At 42.8% G+C, this 19,921-nt stretch overlaps 1 protein-coding gene and 1 pseudogene across 7 annotated transcripts in view; both read left to right on the top strand.

Annotated features, from left to right (window-relative positions):
* The window catches only part of FMO4 (flavin containing dimethylaniline monoxygenase 4), a 29,405-nt gene extending 13,746 nt beyond the window's left edge, over positions 1 to 15,659 (top strand). For all 7 annotated transcript variants that reach the window (XM_072946158.1, XM_072946164.1, XM_072946161.1 and 4 more), the window contains 6 exons: positions 4,281 to 4,423; positions 5,359 to 5,558; positions 6,634 to 6,986; positions 9,094 to 9,163; positions 13,580 to 13,985; positions 15,272 to 15,659. In XM_072946158.1, the coding sequence (XP_072802259.1) occupies positions 4,281 to 4,423; positions 5,359 to 5,558; positions 6,634 to 6,986; positions 9,094 to 9,163; positions 13,580 to 13,985; positions 15,272 to 15,334 (1,235 nt within the window). In that variant the 3' untranslated portion in view covers positions 15,335 to 15,659. The remainder of the gene's footprint in view (positions 1 to 4,280; positions 4,424 to 5,358; positions 5,559 to 6,633; positions 6,987 to 9,093; positions 9,164 to 13,579; positions 13,986 to 15,271) is intronic.
* A 1,046-nt stretch (positions 15,660 to 16,705) lies between these two features.
* LOC140688160 (cardiotrophin-2 pseudogene) lies at positions 16,706 to 17,359 on the top strand (annotated as a pseudogene).
* Positions 17,360 to 19,921: the final 2,562 nt, after the last annotated feature.

The raw sequence follows: 19,921 nt of genomic DNA, 5'->3' as shown, positions 1-19,921 counted from the left end.
TAAGTTTCCTATCATAGCTTGGCTAAGACCCATTTTAAGGTCTGATTGGATCTTTCTACTTTCCCCAATGATTGGGGTCTCCAGGCTGAATGCAAGGTCCATTTTATGCCTAGGGCATTCATTACCCCTTCATCACTTGAGATACAAGTGCAGGACCATTATCGCTTTGTAAGGATCCTGGGAGCCCAAATTTAGGGGTTATTTCTGTTGGTGATGCTTCTATGTACCCATAAAATGTCTATTAGCATCAAGAGATACCTGCAATTGCCCAGTACTCTTGGCATGACAGTAAAATCAATCTTCCAACCTTCTCCAGGATATGTCCCTCTGGTCTGAATGGGCCTTACCTGGGGGCCTCGGGGAGCCAGGTGGCGGAGGGGCTGGTGTTGGGGTTATTCATTATGCCAATGGGGCAGGTCTCAACTATCTGACTGATTATACATTTCATGCCAGGAGTTACCATGACCTCAACTAACCAGTTATATAGGGCTTCCTTCCCGAAGTGGGTTCCTTGACGAGCATCCCTGATGGCTGGACAAGGTGCAGTTTGGGGAAAGAAGTATTGCCCGTGTTCATTAACTAGCTGCCCACGGCCTCCTCGATCTCTATTGAGGCCCCATTTTCAGGCTTTGTTCAATTCTTTGTGTAGGCTGGGGAATAATTGGATGGATCTGGCCTTCAAGGCATGAGGGGTACTTGCCAAGTTACTGGTTTTACGGCCACCCTTTTGGTAGTTGTGTCCTCTTGTTTCCCTTTATTAATTCTGCATCTCCCTTTTGGTGGCCCGTACAGTGAGTCACTGCCATGGGTTTTTTGTTTGGTAATTTTTTTTTGGTAGTTGTACTGCTTCTAAGAACTTCAGTATGCCTAAGCCATGTTTCACCTGTTTATTCTCTGCAGTAAGCGTACCTCTTTCCTTCCAAACAGCCCTGTGTGCATGTAGGCTGGCATACACATACTGGGAATCTGTGTAAGCATTTAAGATCTTCCCTGTCCTGAGCTTAAAGGGTCAGGTGAGGGCTAGTAGCTTGGCCTTTGGGGCAGAAGTCCCGGGGGGTAGACTTCTTGCTTCTATGACTTGGATCTGAGAGGTTACTGCATATTTTCCCGCCAGACTTTTTCCCTCTTATAAAACTGCTCCCGTCTGTGAACCATTCCTCTTCTGAGAGGCTCGCTTCCTAGGTCAGGGCAACTGGTATAGATTGTATACAGTTGTGCTCCAGGTGCCTCCTTTCTGTGGGTAGCAGGGTGGCAGGATTTACCATGTGACAGGTTTTCGTGGTAGCAGCTGGGTTGCCTAAAAGCATAGCCTGAACTTGAATCGACCTTCTGGGGCATAGCCATTCTGTTTCCTTAGAACTTACTAAAGCCTAAACCTGGTGTGCAGTCCATGTAGTGATTGGCTGGCTAAACGCTAACATTTCAGCCTCCTTTAGCAGGGCTGTAGTTGCTACTGTCCGCAGGCAAGGAGGCAGGCCATCTCTTAGTGGTTAATCTAATTGTTTAGAGAAATAAGCAACCACCTGAGTAAGGGGTCCCAGTTTAGCGCTAATACCCCAAGAGCAGTTCCTCTTCTCTCCGGAATGGAAATGTCAAAGGGTTAAGCTACATCTGGGAGGGCCAGGGCAGGGGCCTGAAGCAATTCCTTTTTCAGTTCTTGAAAGGCCCTTTCACATTTTCCATTCCTTTCAAAAGGATCATCAACATTTTGTTACTGAACCAAACCTGGCCCACTGTTTGCCCACACATGGTAAATCCAATCTACTGACACCGGGTTGTGGTGAAGGCAAGTGCGGTGTTCACTGCAGGACGCCAAGCAAGGCGTTCAGGGCAGCTAGTGCTTAAGAGGCCCAAACTCCCCGAAGGCTCTCAGGGAAAGGTTTTTAAAGATCAGGTGAGGGAGGGGGCTTGTGGGCTGTGTGCTCAGCTTGTGGACATTCTTCTGATTGGTTGGTGGTGAGGTCATCTGGAGTCAACAACATCAGCTTTCTGGTTCCAACCGGTCTGGGGTCTATGTGCTTGTGGGCAGCATACAGTTGACTTCTTTCATCTGGTGTGGGTTTTAGTATGTGCAAAACAGCCCAAAGGATATAGCTCAGAATATTATCTATAGCCCTTGAGGAGGAAGTAAAGGTCCTCGGCTTTGTTTAATGCCTAAACTATTGTTATTTTGTCTTCCTTGACTGTTTTCGTTTTGCATTTTCTCAATTTCCTGATTAAATGTACTCTGTGGAACTCAGGGAAGTCTAGGAGACTAAAGTTTTTCTACAAACAAGAGGCAGATGGAGGATATGGCGGGGGCTGGGGTTTGTCCCAGGAAAGCCCCAAAGGGTCCTGCTCGGTTACACTTTCTTTTCACCTTTTTGTACAGAAGCCTAGTTGTTAGGCCCTAGTTAGGGATCCTTTTCCCGGGCTCACCTCTTGGCTCACGAGGCTGGCTGCTTTCCCTTATCAAACTGAAGGTGACAATGAAGACTGCTATCGTTGACCCCTGGAGGTGGGCGAGGAGGGCAGAAAGTCCTCATGCGACTGCTGCTGCCTCGGACAGGGGCCAAGAGGACAGCGGACAAGGCTGCAGTGGCTCCCTCTTATCCACAGGTCCCCACTGTCCCTGGGTGTCCAGCACCACAAGAAGGCCAGCCAGTGGCGGCAAGCAGACACGCCTGAGTTTCAGCCTCAGATTCCCAACGGAGGCACATTATGACCCCCTCAAGGGGGCCCAGTCCAGATTACTCTGGGGGCTACAGTGTGTGCGCACCACTCCAGGTTCAGGTTGCTGGGCAGAGTTGCTCTGAATTCAGCTGAAGACAGCAGCTACCCCATCACAGTGAACTCAAAGACCAGAGTCAGTCATCCTCACTGGAACCTCCCAATGTTTCTGCCAACCTCCCACTAGAGCCAGAGCGAGCCTGGAGCCTTAGTGGGCAGGTGCAGGTGAAAAGGCCACAGTCTGCCTCATCTGGGTTGCCAAAATTTCTTACCCACCGTTTTGTGTAGATGCCCAGCAAGGGTCCTCCTGCCAGTGTTGTTCCAGCTGATACGAGGAGACCAAGTTTGGTTCAGAAGCAGAGGAAAGGCCTTATTCTTTGATCAAAGAATGGAGAGGTGCGAGCTCTGGCTCCAGAGTACCCCCTCTCCCCAACAGGCCCACAGTGGGGCTGCTTTACAGTCTGTCAGCAGGGAGGGTGGCAGAGCTCTTGTGGGTCGGGCACAGCTGTGCTGCTCACGGCTCCAGATTGCAGTCCTGGGTGCAGCATCTCTGCACACGGCCCACCTGTGCTGAAGTGTCAGGTGCAGCCGTTTTGCCGTAGGAACTCTGGTCTGAAGGGCCTGGGGCAAGGCCTCTGCACACGGCACCCTATGAGCAAGTGAAATTAGACTAAGCACAAAGGAAAAAAACAAAGGTTAGACTTTATTAGCCAGATTCTGTTTTTATTTCCCAGGAATTGTTAATGGGCTTTGCCAGTGACATAGCCACCACTGTAAACAGCTCTATGTTTTCACTGTTACTACCATCTTTACTTTATACAAATCCATGATTTCTGTCTTATATATACCAAGGAGACAATTATCCAAAAAAAAAAAGAGGAGAAATATTTGGTAGCCCTTTTCATATACAGTGTATAAATATCATAGTGATACTTCTATTGACAGAGTGTTAGGAGCTTGAAAGATCAATCAGAAACACGAATATAAATAATATAAGAATAAACTATAAATAAGCAACGGTATAATAAAACATTAAGCATATAATAAGGCACAAAGCAAATAAGCATGAAGTAACAAACCTAAATCACAAGAAGAGTTACTTTTTTTACCTAAGAACATGCCACAAAATTTCTCCTTGTAAAAAAGAAAAAACTTTTCCTTCAATTTGTAAACATGTTAAATACATCAGTAACATTCTGATAGAATATACCTAACGGGCAAAATAACATGCATCAACAATCTACTTCTTGTCTAGGACGTTCAGGGTCATGCATGAGATGTTTCTTATTATTGTCTGCAGCAAGCTTGATTTCCCTAAGCAATTGCTTTAAGAGGGAACATTCATGGAATATAAATTCTCCTATACTTTTAACAAGGCATGCTGCACTAAATCAATATCTGGCCTGACAGCATCCAATGGGATGGGGGATGATATGCTAGTCCTTCTCCTGCCATTGGCCCCAGGAGCAAAGGGCTACCATATTTCTGGGACTTCCCTTTTCCCATAGACCCTATGCCTGACAACTAGGGAATTATAGCTCCAGATATTTCTGATCCCTTCTTCCCCTCAGGAATCCATAAGTTTAAAGGCCAGATCCTGCACAGTCAAGAGTACAAGATCCCAGAAGGCGTTCAGGGCAAACGCGTCCTAGTGATCGGTCTTGGGAACACTGGAGGGGACGTTGCAGTGGAGCTCAGTCGAACGGCAGCTCAGGTACAGCATCTCTGAATCCCACCCCCTGCATCATTTCTGGTTTCTGGAGAGAGGTATTCAAGATTATGAAACACATGGCCAGTTACTAAGTTATGTGGACACGGGGGTGAGTGAAAAAAACAAAAGAAATTGAAAATCTGTAAATCCTCTCATGATCCTCCCTGAAATATTTAAAAATCCATGCTTTACAATACTGAACCATCTCCAGGAAGGGTCTAGGAAAACTACATGGATGCCAGGCCACTAGGCATTTTTCAGAGATGCTCCTGAAACAAGACCCAATGGACAAATGCTCCGTCCTCACCAATTATGTTTCTTTTACACTCTCTCTTTGTAATTCTGGGAGGGAAAAAAAAAACCCACATAAAAATAGAAAGGGGAGATTGTTTCCTGAACATCTCCAAATTTTTAATTAGGAGTCAAATTCATTCTTTGTTTTAAGATTAAAAACCCCCTACTTTGTCCAAGAGGTGTACATAATAATTAAAGAAATTCCAAGCATAAATTCACAAATTAGAAACCTGTTTCACTTTACCATAAATTATAGTACAATGATTAGATCCGGAAAGAATAGATTTTTATTTGTTACAGTTAAAATTGCTTCCTCAAAACCTCATTTTAAATCCTGCATTATTTACATGTGAAAAATTGCCAGATCAATACCCCATATCTGCTAGTACTATTATTCTTGATATTAAACAGGATGAAAGGCCTTAACAGAGACATAGATCAGGTCAAAGTGATTTATGAAAGCAGCGACAGCAACAGAAGCAGCTAGTCCTTTGCAGATCTGGGTGCAAGTTCACGGGTCCTCTGATGTTGTAAGACCAGAATGTTATAAGATCATTTGAAACATACTGAAGAAAAATACTACAAAGTGATAGGGGGCACAAATCTGTTGCACATATATTTGTCCTTCTTGCCTTGCTTTTTAGGTACTTCTCAGTACTAGAACCGGTACCTGGGTTATCAGCCGCTGTTCAGATGGGGGCTACCCGCTTAATATGATGGTTACAAGAAGACACCATAATTTTATTGCACAAGTTCTGCCTGCATGGGTACTAAAGTGGATTCAAGAGAGGCACATGAATAAAAGATTTGATCATGCGAATTATGGATTAAGTATTACAAAGGGGTATTTATTTATTTTTTGTTCAGTGGTAAAGTTACTGAATCAATATTTCTCCTTCTATTTTATTCAGAGCTCAAAATGTTCAATAATTGTGACATTGCCTTTGTTTGTCCTGTTCTAAGCTTATTTTCAGAAGACAATGTCCCTCAGTACCACAGCAGTTCTTGAAACAGGAGTAATCTCTGTCTGGTAACAGAAGTAGTAATTCACGAGGCTAGAGGAAAATGAAGGATGAAAACTTTATTTCCAGTTTGAATATCAGGAAATTTAAATAGACCTCAAGGAATCTCAGGGTGGCTGCCATCCACAAATAGAATATTCGCAGCACCAGTGAGTGTAGATGGCCAGCTCTCATTACCCTTTAATAAATTCTCCTCTGGCTGAATGATTAGAGGTATGAATTGCCAATAGGAATTTCTGGAATTCTATATTTTAATATACATCTGTATAGAGCTGCACATTGGGAAGGAAGAGAAAACCTTTGAAATGCATGTAAGGTCATTAAATGTGATTTTTATTATATGCTTGACCCAGATATTTTTATTTGCAAAGAGAGCTTTCAACTTACAAAGGAAATTAATGGCAACAGATGATTTGACATGTAAATTTTATAAAGACATTATGTCTGCTGTGATTAGGTAGAATGATATTCATAATGAAGATATTTATCACTATCAATAAATTCAGATTTTTTTAATCCAAAAAGTTCCTTGAAATTTCCTCTTTGCTAAATGTCAATCCTTTGAGGCCTGCGTGATGTAAGACCCCAAACTGGTTATCATATGGATTGTTTATACTCCATCCCAACATTGCTCCAGGAATTAATTCCAAAAGGTTAAGAATTTAAAGCCCCGGGCAGGAAAGAGTAGGTTTAGTCATCTTCCACATGCCTCCTACTGGGAGCAGGAAAACAAGCATATTATCAAAACACTAAGCCACGTAGAACACTTTGAATTAGACATTAGTCAATTCACTCCTTTGGTTTGGTGGATAATTTCCCTGAATTGATTAAATAAATCATTTGCTGAGCGTCTCATAAGTGTAACTACAGTGAATAATTTTCTCCTCTGTGTCAAAGGAAAAAATCAAAAAACATTGTGAACGATGAGCTGCCTACCTGTATCCTCTGTGGGACAGTCACTGTGAAGACCAGCGTGAAGGAGTTTACAGAAACCTCTGCTCTCTTTGAAGACGGGACAGTGGAAGAAAACATCGACATTGTGATCTTCACCACAGGATACACATTTTCTTTCCCCTTTCTTGAAGAACCTCTCAAAAGCCTTTGTACAAAGAAGATATTCCTTTACAAGCGGGTCTTTCCCTCAAACCTAGAGAGGACAACACTCGCCATCATTGGCCTCATCAGCCTCACGGGCTCCATCTTAGCAGGCACAGAGCTCCAAGCACGATGGGCCACGAGAGTATTCAAAGGTACCTGCAGTCTGTTTAAAGCCCTATGTGACCAACTGAGTCTTGAAACTAGTGCCTTGAGATTTGGCTAAAATCAAACAAATGTGAGCTAAATTAACATAAAACATGCTTAAAAAATTTTTAGTAGAGAATTAATTTTATACATGTGTAATATCATGGTGGGTGTGTTCATGTTACCGATGTGACTAGGGGAAAAAGAGGCTTTGGCTCTGTGGATGGGATAAATTTGGACAACAGAATATAATCACAGTTCTCAGATTAACTGAAATTATTAGAAGCTTCGGGATCCTATTCCATTCCACTCAAGTCAAGCTATTTACTCGTAAGTCTTTCCATTTATTTCCAGCAGTAGAATTTTATATTGCTTTCCTGAGAAAGACATCGGAATAATACACACTGTGAATAAACTTGGGACCTAAGGAGATAGTGACTTTTAAGACATGCCCATAAAAACATTGCAGACACTGGACACTAACTGCTATCAGTTATCACTGTGTGAGCACAGGTGACAGGAGTCCGGGCTCCCAGGGTCCAATCCCAGCTCTGAAGCTCACTAGCTTTGCAAGGACCTCTTTACTTCTCAGCCCCGTTGCCTATAAAATGGGGATAAGAAAACCTCTTTTACAAGGATTTCATAAAATGGATAATGTCCACAAAGCAATTAGCACACTACTTGACACATAGTAAATGCTTATTAACTGTAGCTGCCTTTCTTACTAATGCTGTTATTATCTCTAGATATTATTATCTCTTCTCTAGAACAGGGCAGGTTTTAGATTTGTGAGCATTTTAAAGAATTACACTTGTATTATTTAAAAATATAAAAATGAGTCACAGTTGGGCCAATCAGCTGTTCTTTAGCAGAATTTTGCCCCTAATGAATAAAAACAATCATCAATAATTTATAAATAGCATATAATGCAATACTAAGTAGTGTTGACTTCCATCCCACTGTACACATGTAATAGATATCAACCATACTGTACAATGTTCTCCTAAGTGGACAAATATGATATTTGAATTTGAGGGGGTTGAGAGTGGAGGAGAGAAGGTTAATCTCATTTGTTTACATTACAAAAGAAATTCCGCAGCCTTTCATTCAATTATCACAAATGTTTATTTCTTTAAGGACAATTAAAGTGCTTTCACTGCACTTTCCAATTATATTAAAACCACAGAAGACTCTTAAGTACTTGCTTTTTTTTTTAAGTATTTTATAATGAGCTCAAAAATGCTTATCAGAATGGTAGAGCTGACAAAACAAAACTTGATTAGATCACACCATAAGAGTGATTGCATGCCTTTCCAGAGAGCCTCCAAGGGACAATCTGGGAGTCACCGAGTGAAGTCTTTCCAGCTTCATACAGAATAAAATGATCCCAGTGGCAAGCACACTGTAGAACTAAGTCAGACCTTTCTCACGTGGATGGTAACCCCACCCCTGGCATCAGCACTTGGCCACTGACAGGGGCAGGACTGGCCGGAAGAGCAGAGACTGCCTAGGTGGGCTATTGAGAACAAGCACATCCTCACGATAACTCAAGCAGACAGAGCCTTTGTGAGACAGAGATTGCCAGGCCCCTTCCATGCCTGAGGCTCCCCATGTAACAAAAGTGATGACATGCCAAAACAGGGTTATAGAAACAGGGTTAATTTAAGTGATAACATGTAACCAGCTAACAGCTTTAATATACACATACACACATACACACACACACACACACACACACACACACACACACAATAAAATGTCAATGTATATATACATGATATAAATAATATTATGTATAGATATATGTAATGTGTGAGCAGATGAAGAGGGGCAGGTGCTGATGATCAGTGTTGACCAGTGCAGTGACACAGGCTGAGGGCTGGGCACAGGGCATCTGATCTGTCCTCACAATTCCAGCAGGAGAGTACCCTGGTTAAGTGAATTTGGAGGGGGATTTTACCTCCAGAAAATTACCCTCTGCACTCTAATTCCATTCTGAGCTTTGACCATCACATGTTCTGAGCTTGGAGCAGTGGGAGGACAGAAATGAGAGGGAGGAGAACTCAAAGGAAAAGCCACATGCGACTTCAGCGTTGTTTCTGACTTCTCTCACAGGACTCTGTAAGATTCCTCCATCTCAAAAACTGATGGCTGAAGCTATGAAAAAGGAGCAGCTCATAGAAAGGTATGAAATATAACCTACTACAGGAAAAACTTAGCAATATATTTCATTACAAAAATAAAGGCTTTAAATATTTAAAGCCATTTAAGCCATTTGTAGAGAAGCAGTATGGCAGGTTGGAATAATCACATTAGGAGACAGAAGAATCTGTTTTTAGTCCTAACTCTTCCACCAACAAGATTTATGGCCTTAGACGTGTCCAGTGGGGGCACCAGTTTGCCTCAGCAAAACATGGAGGCTGGCCCCTACCAGATAGCAATCCTTTGTTCACTTGCCCCCAGAAACTTACTGTTCTCTCTGCCTGGAATTTTTCCCTCCACCCAATACCTGCAGGCTCACTCTGCTCAGATGTCACCTCATAAGAGAGATGCCTTCTCTGACAACCAACTGGTCTCATCATTGTCTCTCCCCTTTACCCTCCTTCATATTTCTCCATAGTAACTATTACCACTTGATATATTATATATATAGTTGGCAAGGTTTTTTATAGCCTGCTGATTTCCACTGTTAGAATGTAAGTTCCTTGCCATCAAGGCCTTTGTTCTACTCACTGTTGAACTCCTGGTACCTAGAATGGTGCCTGTCATGTGATAGACACTTAAGATTGATTGATTGATTGAAAGAATGACATTGGCATTATCGTGAACATTTATAAACAACAGAGCCTTCATATACACTGTGCAGCTGACCCTTGAACAACATGGGTTTGAACTGTGTAGGTCCACTCATCTGCAGATTTTTTTCAACATAGTAGAAAAATTTGAGGAGATTTGTGAAAATTTGAAAAAATTCGCAAATTACAAAGCCTAGAAATATTGAAAAAATTAAGGAAAACGGGTGTCATGAATGCGTAAAATATATATAGATACTATTTTATCACTTACTACCATCAAATATACAAAAATCTATTATAAAGTTTTCAATTTATCAAAACTTGCACTCACACAGACCATACATTTGCAATCAAGAGAAATGTAAGCAGATGTAAAGATGCAGCATTAAATCATAACAGCGTAAAATTAACTGTAGTGCACACTGTACTGCTGTAATAACTTCGTGGCCACCTCCTGTCGCTGTTGTGCTGAGCTCAGGTGTTTCGAGTATCTGCTTAAAACGCTATGTGATGCTAATCATCTCTGCCTGAGCAGTTCATCTCTCTGGTAAATCTTATATCACAGTAAAATGATCTCTCACAGTTCTCACATATTTTTCATCATGTTTAGTGCAATACCGTAAACCTTGAATAACACCATGGGACCCATCCAAAATGCCACTAGTGATGCTGGCAGTGCTCCCAAGAAGCAGAAAAAGAGTCATAACATTACAAGGAAAAGTTGAATTGCTTGATATGTACAGTAAATTGAGGTCTGCAGCTACAGTTGCCTCTCATTTTAAGATTAATGAATCCAGTATAAAGACCATTTTAAAAAAAAAAAAAAAGAAAAAAGAAAATTTGTGAAGCCATCACTGTAGCTATGCCAGCAGGCATGAAAACCTTGCACTTTTTTTATGAAATACCTGTTTATCTTGTATTGAAAATGCAGCTTTTATGTCAGTGCAGGATTGCTGTAAGAAAGGCATTCCTATAGACTAAAATGATTTGAGAAAAAGTGAAATCGTTAATGACAAAGCAAAAGGAAGGTGAAGAATTTAAAGCTGAAGAACTCAATGCCAGAAAAGGATGGTTTGATAATTTTAGAAAGACGTTTGGCTTAAAGAAAATGTCAAGATAACAGGAGAAGCAGCTTCTGCTGACCCAAAGGCAGCAGGTGAGTTCCCAGATGTCATTAAGATGAGGAGAAAGAGAGAAAGGATATCTACCTGAACAGATTTTTAACGCATACTAAAGCACCCTATTCTGGAGAGGGGAAATGCCACAAAGGACATGTATTGGTAACGAAGAGAAGTGAGCACCAGGATTCAAGGCAGAAAGGAATAGGCTAACTCTTCTATTGTGTGTAAATGCCGTCGGGTTTATGATCAGGACTGCCCTGGTCTATAAAGCTGCTAACCCCTAAGCCTTGAGGGGAAAAGATAAATACCCACTGCCAGTCTTTTGGTTGTACAAGAAGGCCTGGACCAGAAGAACCCTTTTTCTGGATTGGTCCCATTGATGCTTTGTCCCTGAAATCAGGAAGTACCTTGCTGGCAAATGACTACCTTTTAAAGTTCCTTTGATATTGAACAATGACCCTGGCCACCCAGAACCCCACGATTTCAACACAAGGCATCAAAGTGCTCCATGGAAAGGATTGCCAAAGCTACGGAAGAGAACCCTAATAGAGAGAACCTCACGAAAGTCTGGAAGGATTGCACCACTGAAGATGCCATCATGGTTATAGAAAAAGCCGTGAAAACCAGCAAGCCTGAAACAATAAATTCCTGCTGGAGAAAACTGTCCAAATGTTGTACGCATTTCACCAGATTTGCGACAGAGCCAATCAAGGAGATCCTGAAGCAGATTGTGGATATGGGGGGAAAAAAAAGTTGGGGATGGGGGAGGTGAGAGGTTCCAAGATATGGATCTCAGAGAAATTCAAGAGCTAATATATACCACACCAGAGGAATTAACAGAAGATGACTTGATGGAGATGAGTTCTTCCGAACCAGCGTCAGACAATGAGGAAGAAGATATAGAAGAAACAGTGCCAGAAAACAAATTGACATTAGACAATCTAGCAGAAGGGTTCCAGTTATTTAAGACTGATTTTGACTTCTTTTATGACATGGACCCTTCTATTATACGGGCACTGAAACTAAAGCAAATGATGAGAGAGGAATTGGTACCATATAGAAATGTTTTAGAGAAATGAAAAAGGAAAAAAGTCAGACAGAAATTACAATGTATTTCCATAAAGTTACACCATGTGTGCCTGCCTCTCTTGCCTCCCCTTCCACCTCCTCCACCTCTTCCACCTCTGCCATCCCTGGGGCAGGAAGACCGACCCATCTTTCTCCTCCTCAGCCTACTCACCATGAAGACAACAAGGATGAAGACCCTTATGATGATCCACTTTCCTTTAATGAATAGTAAATCATCATCATGCCATACAGTTAACAGACATGTGCATGCGTGCAAGTGTCTTCATATGAAAATCTAATAACTACATGGAAAGAACTGTAGGAGAAGTTTTTATCTTATCATCAACATTGCTCAAGTATTTATCGTGTAAAAATATCGTAAGACTTATGTGGAAATGGATCGTCCATCCTTACGTAGGCATGAGCTGAGTGATATTTGCGGTAATATAAAATTAATAATATGTTGGTTTTCTATTCTCCAACTTTGCTTTCAAAGAATTACATTACTATACAGTCTGCCTCTCTCATATTTGGGAAAACTATCAGCCTATCATCACAGGTAAGTGGGTTTTTTTTTTAATGTAACAGTGTTTCCAATACTGTATTATGAATATGACTGTAAGACTCTATGCCGTAAGAATTTTGTAACGATTCACTCATTCGTGCATAGGCCAGGCTGCAGTGAAGCAGTCATATCAATTACACTAGGCTACAGTAAAGCAATCATGTTGCTGCTTCTTAATAATCAATGCATCGCTCATTATGCTTGTAAATAAGCATGAATTTCTTTTTCACAGTATCTTTTCAGTTTTGATATCTAGTGTTAGGAGTACATATAACATCGACAGTGTTTGGTATCATAGAAGACAATATTGACATAGGTACTGATAGATGATTCGTCTTATAAACAGGTGACATAAACTTATGGTATTGATAAATACAGGACAGTACTGTAAGTGCATTTTCTCTTCCTAATTATTTTTCTTAATAATGTTTTTTCTAGCTTACTTTATTATAAGAACACAGAAAGTAATCATATAACATACAAACTATATGTTAATCTACTGTTGATATTGTCACCATGGCTTCTGGTTAACTACTAATAACTAATTAGTATGGTAATTAAGTTTGGGGGAAAACAAAATTTTCACATGGATACATGGAGGGGTTGGTACCCCTAACCCTACCATTGTTCAAGGGTCAACTGTACTTATATCTATGTCATGTTTAGTACTGATACATCAAGTATGGCCCTCTCAACTCACAATTAACATCAATAAAAACAATTTAGGTGGCCATAAATGTGATGCTTTCTGACTATGTTAATTTATTCAACAACTATTATATTTGGGCTGATCTGATTACTCTCATATCAAATTCAAGAACTTAAAACATTATCTCAAGCTCCTCTTCCAACTGCCTCCTTTTACCATCTCCTTAACAAAATTAAATACACTCACAAATACCCCATCTAGGTAAACTCCTCTTGTTGTTTCCTTTCCAACACAGAAGAACATTCCCAGTGTGGTTTGAATCTGATAAAAAGAAACAAAATGGTGGGAGGAGCAGTAACTTGTAACTTGAAAATGAAAAGTGATCCCTCTTTTTCCCTGTCAGGGGTTTGATGAAAGATACCAGTGGAGACAAACTTGACTACATTTCCTACATGGATGACCTCGCTGCATGCATAGGCACGAAGCCCAGTGTCCCACTTCTGTTCCTCCAGGATCCCAGGCTAGCTTGGGAAGTTTTCTTTGGACCATGTACTCCTTATCAGTATCGCCTAATGGGCCCTGGAAAATGGGATGGAGCCCGAACGGCCATCCTGACCCAGTGGGACAGGACGCTGAAGCCCTTAAGAACTCGAGTAGTTCCTGATTCCTCCAAGCCTGCCTCCAGGTCACATTATCTGAAAGTCTGGGCGGCTCCTATCCTACTCGCCTCCCTTCTACTGATCTGTAAATCTTCGCTTTTTTCGAAATTGGTGCCAGATAAACTACAGGACAGAATTTCCTCTTACCTAGTAAGTATTTGGTGAGGATGAGTCTGATTGATTATGAGCATTGTGCTAAGTCACAATAATTCTATTTCCAAATGGTTTATTCCCCCTCCCCTCTCCATCCTAACTGCTATCAGCCCAATTCAGGTCTAATCACCTCTTATCTGAATTATTGTACTGTCTTCCTCTTGAGTCGCAGGACCTGCTTTTTTGCTTCCTTTTCCAACTCACATTCTACTCTGCTACCTACACAATTACCTAAGATAAAAATATTGTCATTGTTTCTTTCCGTCAAGATCCTGGTGGTGATTAGACAGTACTCCAAATTAGGTAATTTGTGGAAATTTTAATATCAAGATTATGTCAAATGGTTTGGGCAGAGTGTAGGGAAATCCTACAATTGAATGAAATACTCCCAGACTGGTAACAGTGAGGTGCTCTTACCATCCACAGACCTAATGAGGCAAGGGGAGAAACCAGTTATGAATAGGAGAGAGATACCACCTCTCAACAGCTATGACCTTCAGCCGACCAAGAAAGGCAGTCCATGGTGACCCCAGAAGTACAGCGCTGGGAAAGTAAATTGCCTGATCTCATTCTCTTCCCTCCTGCTGATCCCCTGCCCATGCTCCCCAATGGCCTGATCCAACTAAACTCAGAAGGCAAGGTTGCTGACTGTTGTGGCTTGAATTGATATATTCAAGTCCTAACCCCTTGCACTTGTGAATGTAACCTTGCTTGGAAATAGGATCTTTGCAAATGTATATAAGTTAAGATGAGATCATACTGGAGTAAGGTGAGCTAGATCCAATATGACTTTTTATAAAAGAGGATAAGACACACAGAGATGCAGACACAGTGGAGAATGCCCTGTGAAAACAGGCAGAGAGATTGGAGCCATGCACCTACAAACTAAGGATTGTCATGCAAGCAAACACTGGAAGCTAGGAGAGAGGCATAGAACAGGTTCCCCCTCGAAATCTCCAAAGGGAAAAAAACCCTGCCAACAATTCCAGACTCCTAGCCTCCGGAACTGTGAAAGAACAAGCCACCCAGGCTGTGGTCCTTTGTTATGGCAGTCCTAGGACACCAGTACAACTGATGTCGTCCGTGGAGGTCAGCCTCCTAAGCCACAGAGCAGAGCAAAGATGATGGAAGGTGTTTATAGAGGGGCAGCCAGAAAGGATCCAATGCAGTCACGTCGCTTTCCATTCAGAAATCCTTCAACGTTCCTCCCTTGATTAGAGATAATAACCCAATTCCTTAGCCTGGGAGAGGAGCGTCTTCATGATCTGAGTCCCTTTGCCCAGGTCACCAGAATCTGGTCCTGCAGCTTCCCCTCCACTTCAAACGCTGCCATCCAGTACTGCTAAACTGTGAACTGTGTCCTGCCTCATCACTTCGACACAAACTGTTGCCTCCGCCAGCCACTCGAATCCACACCCGACTGTCTCTCAAGGGAGAGCTTGATTACCTCCCTCTGTGAAGCCTGCCCTGAATCCCCGAAGCAGAGCTGACTGCCTTTTCGTAGTGAGTACAGCCCGTATACCACTGTCATTGCTCTTTGCCTACTGAGGTATACTTTTCTTTTTGTGTCTGTCTCCCAATGAATGGTGGGTTCTTGAGAGGAACCATGTCTTGTTCAGCTAAAACACTGCCTGACACAAAGGGTTGCAAAATAAATATTTGATGACCAAACACTGGTTTCACTGACTGGCGTTCCTTTTGTCTCCTCTTCTACTCACATTCGTTTCTTCTGCCAACTCGACGAATTACCTCAGATGACCTCAGCTACGCAAAGGAGCAAGGACAGTCCATCAACAGCTACGTTTATGAGTAAAAGACAATCCACATGGCAATCAGAATAAATACAACTATACAGCAACTGGGAGCCGTGTGTGCTGGTTGAAAGCTCTGACTCTAGAATTCAACCCAAATTATAATCCCAGCCGTGCCCTTAGCTGTGAGGCCTTGGCCAGGTTACTTAGCCTCTCTGAGCCTTAAGTGTCCTCATCTGGAAAATGAGGAGACAGGAATGCTGTTATCTGCCTCAAAAGTGAACATTCGGTGAGACAATGTAGGGTGTTACTTACACAGTGAATTAGCTATTAAGAGCTGAAGAGACCGCGGACCTTTTCGATTGTCTGAATCAAAGGATTTGAAACCTGTTGCCTGGCTCTGTTCCCTGTTGCCTAATCAAAGAGTATGGCCTTTGCTCTCCGTGGATTCTCCAGTAGCACCTTCCAAGTAGGATCACTCTTTGGTCCTCATGTCCCCCACCAAATCCTGAGGCCTGTTACCACCACCATTGCTGCTGCCACCACTATACCAGCCACGTGCTTCTCAGATGGACCCTCCAGGATGCAGCCAGCAAATAATAGCAAAGGAAGAATTATTCTCAATCCTTAGGAGTGGGCCTCCTGATGTAATTTGTTCATGTGTCTCTAGGTTTTTACTGACGACATCCTCCAGTAGAAGAAGCACTTAATTCCAAATCTTCAAAACCAACTCAAACTGACCAACAGAAACAGTGTCACTGGAGGACGGAGGAACAAAAAGTGCTCACTCACAGGGTGGGATCTGAGTTGGGCAGACAATGATCTGGAAGCAGTCACAACTACACTCCACACCACCAAGGGCCTTTTAGGTTAGTTTTACAGTTTACCTGAGGTATGGAGGGCACGTGCTTGGGAACAGGATGTGCATTCCTAAGTTAAGATTTATGAGTAGGGAGGTGCCCCAGAAGTACCCAGAGAGTGCAGGGAGGAAGGAGCGAAGACAAGAGCATGGGCCGCCCGCTGGCCCTCCGCTGCCTGCTGACCCTGCTGCTGCCGCTCCTCGCTCCAGGGGCCTCCATGTCCCCAGCTGAGCGCATCAGTCAAGCCTACGACCCAGCGCTCTACATGCGGAAGAATACTTCAACAGTGCTGCAGACTTACCTCCAGTGCCAAGGCAGCCCCTTGAGTGACTCTGGCTTCTCAGCCCCATAGCTCCAGCTCAGCAGCCTGCCTCCTGCCGACATCTCCTTCAAGACCTGGCATGCCCTGGATGATGGGGAACATCTGAGCCGTGTCCAGGGGCCCTTCCTGGCCTTGACCCAGCACCTCCAGCTCATGGGGAACAACCAAAGAGACCTGAACCCTGGCAGTCCCATCCTGCTGGCTCAGCTCGGGGATGCAAGACCCAGGGCTCAAGGCCTGCTGGGCAACATGGCTGCCATCAGGGCTGCCCTGGGTCTGCCCAACCCCCCAGTGGAGGACACTCCTGGACTTGTCCCCTTCGGGGCCTCGGCCTTCAAGAAGAAACGTCGAGGCTACATAGTAACCGGGGAATATGGCCACTGGCCAGACCGAGCCATGAGGGACTTGGCTCTTCTCAAGGCCAAATACCCCATATAGAGGAGGACTTCCGATCAGAGGCAGCAACACTTCCCCTTTCAGACTCTTTTCTGCCTTGCTCCTTGGCTAGAAGGGAGACACATCCTGTCTAGCAGACAGGGCTTCTGTGACATGGACTTGGGGAAATTTCCTGGGAGCCAGGCCTCGAGTCCCTGTTGCCTGGGCCTTCCTGCCTAGGTCCTATGGCCTCCCTTCCAGGTCTGGGTGGGACTCTGTTGGTAGCATCTCATGGGTTACCAGCCCAGGGGCACTGGTTGTCCACTTCCCAGGTGGAAATAAGTGTCTCCTTGAAGAGGCTTCAGGCTCCACTATAGGGAGAGCAAAGTCGGCCTCCCTCCTGGGCTCTCCCGAGACCTTCCCCTCCATGGAATTTCCAGGAGGTCCAGGGGCTGCCTTTTGTCTCTGTCTACCTCGCTTTCTGTATGAAGACATGGGCTTCTGAGCAAATAGGCCTCCCTTCTTGCGGGAATGCACTTCCTCCCCTAGTCGACCTCTCTGACTATGGCCACTGTTCCAACTTCCCATCTTAAGGGGCTTCACTCCTGATCAATGGATGTCCAATTCTTGAAAGACTAAGGGCTCATGTCACATATTTCCTGCTCAGACACATCCACTTCTATTCTGTGCTGACAGATTGTATCCCTGGCCTGGGGCTCTCACGAACCTCCTGTCTATACTGTGGCTTTTGGAGATGATGGGGGACCAAGTTGTACCCCAAGGAGCCTACTCTCCTTAAAAGTGTCTCCCCACTTTCAACAACTATATACCAGTAACTTTAGTGTTCTTTTTATTTTTAAACATTTTATTTACAAAAAAAAACTAACTTATTCTCAGAAATGAAACTCTTTCAGTGACTAAAAAGAAAAAAAAAGATTTACGAATGGGTAACTAGTCTTGTGAGCATCAGGAATACGTCAGGGAAAGCTTTCATCATTGTCTGGGGACTAACAGAGCATAGAGGCCACCTGGTCCTAATGATTATTAAACAATATCTAGTAACTACAAAGCCCTTGACAACAGAGAAATGATTCACTGCCCAGTACAGTCCTGGGTAGGGTCAGTGAGAGGACAGAAGAAACTGTAAGGGCCCAAGATGGCATCACTTGTGCTAACAGCCATACACGTGTCATACATAAGCTATCTATACCCAAGTTCTTAAGGGAGAAAGCAAAACTGAGATGTTATTATTAGCTCATTATTTTTAGTGTCGCTATTTTTTGGGGGGGTGTTAATTTTTAGATGAGAAATCAAAGTCTCGTAGATACTAAGTAATTTGCCCTGATTCAACACAGCAAGTAAGAGGCAGAAGAGGGATTTGAACCCAAACAGATATAACCCTAAAGCGCAGGCTGTCTCATTAGTTGCCTTGGGAGGCAACTCTTCTATTCATTCCTTACCACCTCAGTTTGCTCGTCTATACAGTCCCATGCTGGACACCTCCTCCTCCAGGAAGGCTTTGTCTTCCTGTTCTCTGTTCCTTTCTCTACACTTGCAATAGACTTCTAAACATTACACTTAACCACATTCCATGACCCCAGTTCTGAAAGAACAAAGGATACCAGCCAAGGGCCACTGCCTATGAATCATTTTAAATGAGAATCAAATTTTCACAGTAAATAGTTGGGGTGGGGGAGGAATCCAGTTTTACCAAGATACCAACTTGAGAAATGAAACCAGAAATTATGAAAATGTTTGCTTTGCCTTTTATTGAACCAAATTTTAATTATAATGGCAACAATGTGCTAATGAGAGTTGCCTCATTATCTGAAATTTTATATGACAGCAAAATAAACCATCCTCCACCTCATACATTCTCATAACATTGTACATGGAATTTGATTTCAGGAATCCTCAAATCCTGTTAGTGGAGACACTGGGATCTGCTTTAAGAAACTCAGCCCAGCTGTAGTCTGATCCTGATCAAGTATTTCTGATCAGGTCTCATGCACAGGGAGGAACCAATCAAATGCCTGACCTGCTGTGTGTGCAGTTCCCTGGGAGAGGTAAGTGGGAGAATCCAGTCTGGGCTCAGACTTGGGCCTTTGTAAGGGGTCACGGCTCCAACTGACACTGGAACAGTTTCCCTCAGAGCAGCCGCTATGAGACTTTCCACCTCCTCCATTAAGAGTGAAACACAGGCCCGAGGGATAATTCATAATCCCATATTTTAAAATATTACTAAAGTCATTTTATCTTCTATCATTTATCATATGGTTCATATTTTCAATATAAAAGTATGATTTAAATGAAAGAATGCAATATTAAGCATTATGAGGGAAACCACATTTCGCAAGTCCTTCCAAGGAAATTAAAAATAAACCAGCTGTAAAAGTCTTGTTCAACAACAGAATGTGTGCAAAGCTTGCCATCACAATTAAGTACTTCTGTTGTGCAACTTCTGAAAATTTATCTCCCCAAAAGGAAATCTTTCAAGTGAAGGGAAATCACTTTTTAAAAAGGACTAAGCTTCAGAGATTGCATTTTCTAGTTTAATAACAGTATGTGTAACTTAAGAGGAAATAAATAAGCTCAAAAAGCATTATTTTCTTCGATTCCTCTTAC

Source organism: Vicugna pacos, chromosome 21 (genome assembly GCF_048564905.1).
Source record: "Vicugna pacos chromosome 21, VicPac4, whole genome shotgun sequence".
Lineage (NCBI taxonomy): Eukaryota > Metazoa > Chordata > Mammalia > Artiodactyla > Camelidae > Vicugna > Vicugna pacos.
This window is presented reverse-complemented; position numbering and strand designations above follow the sequence as displayed.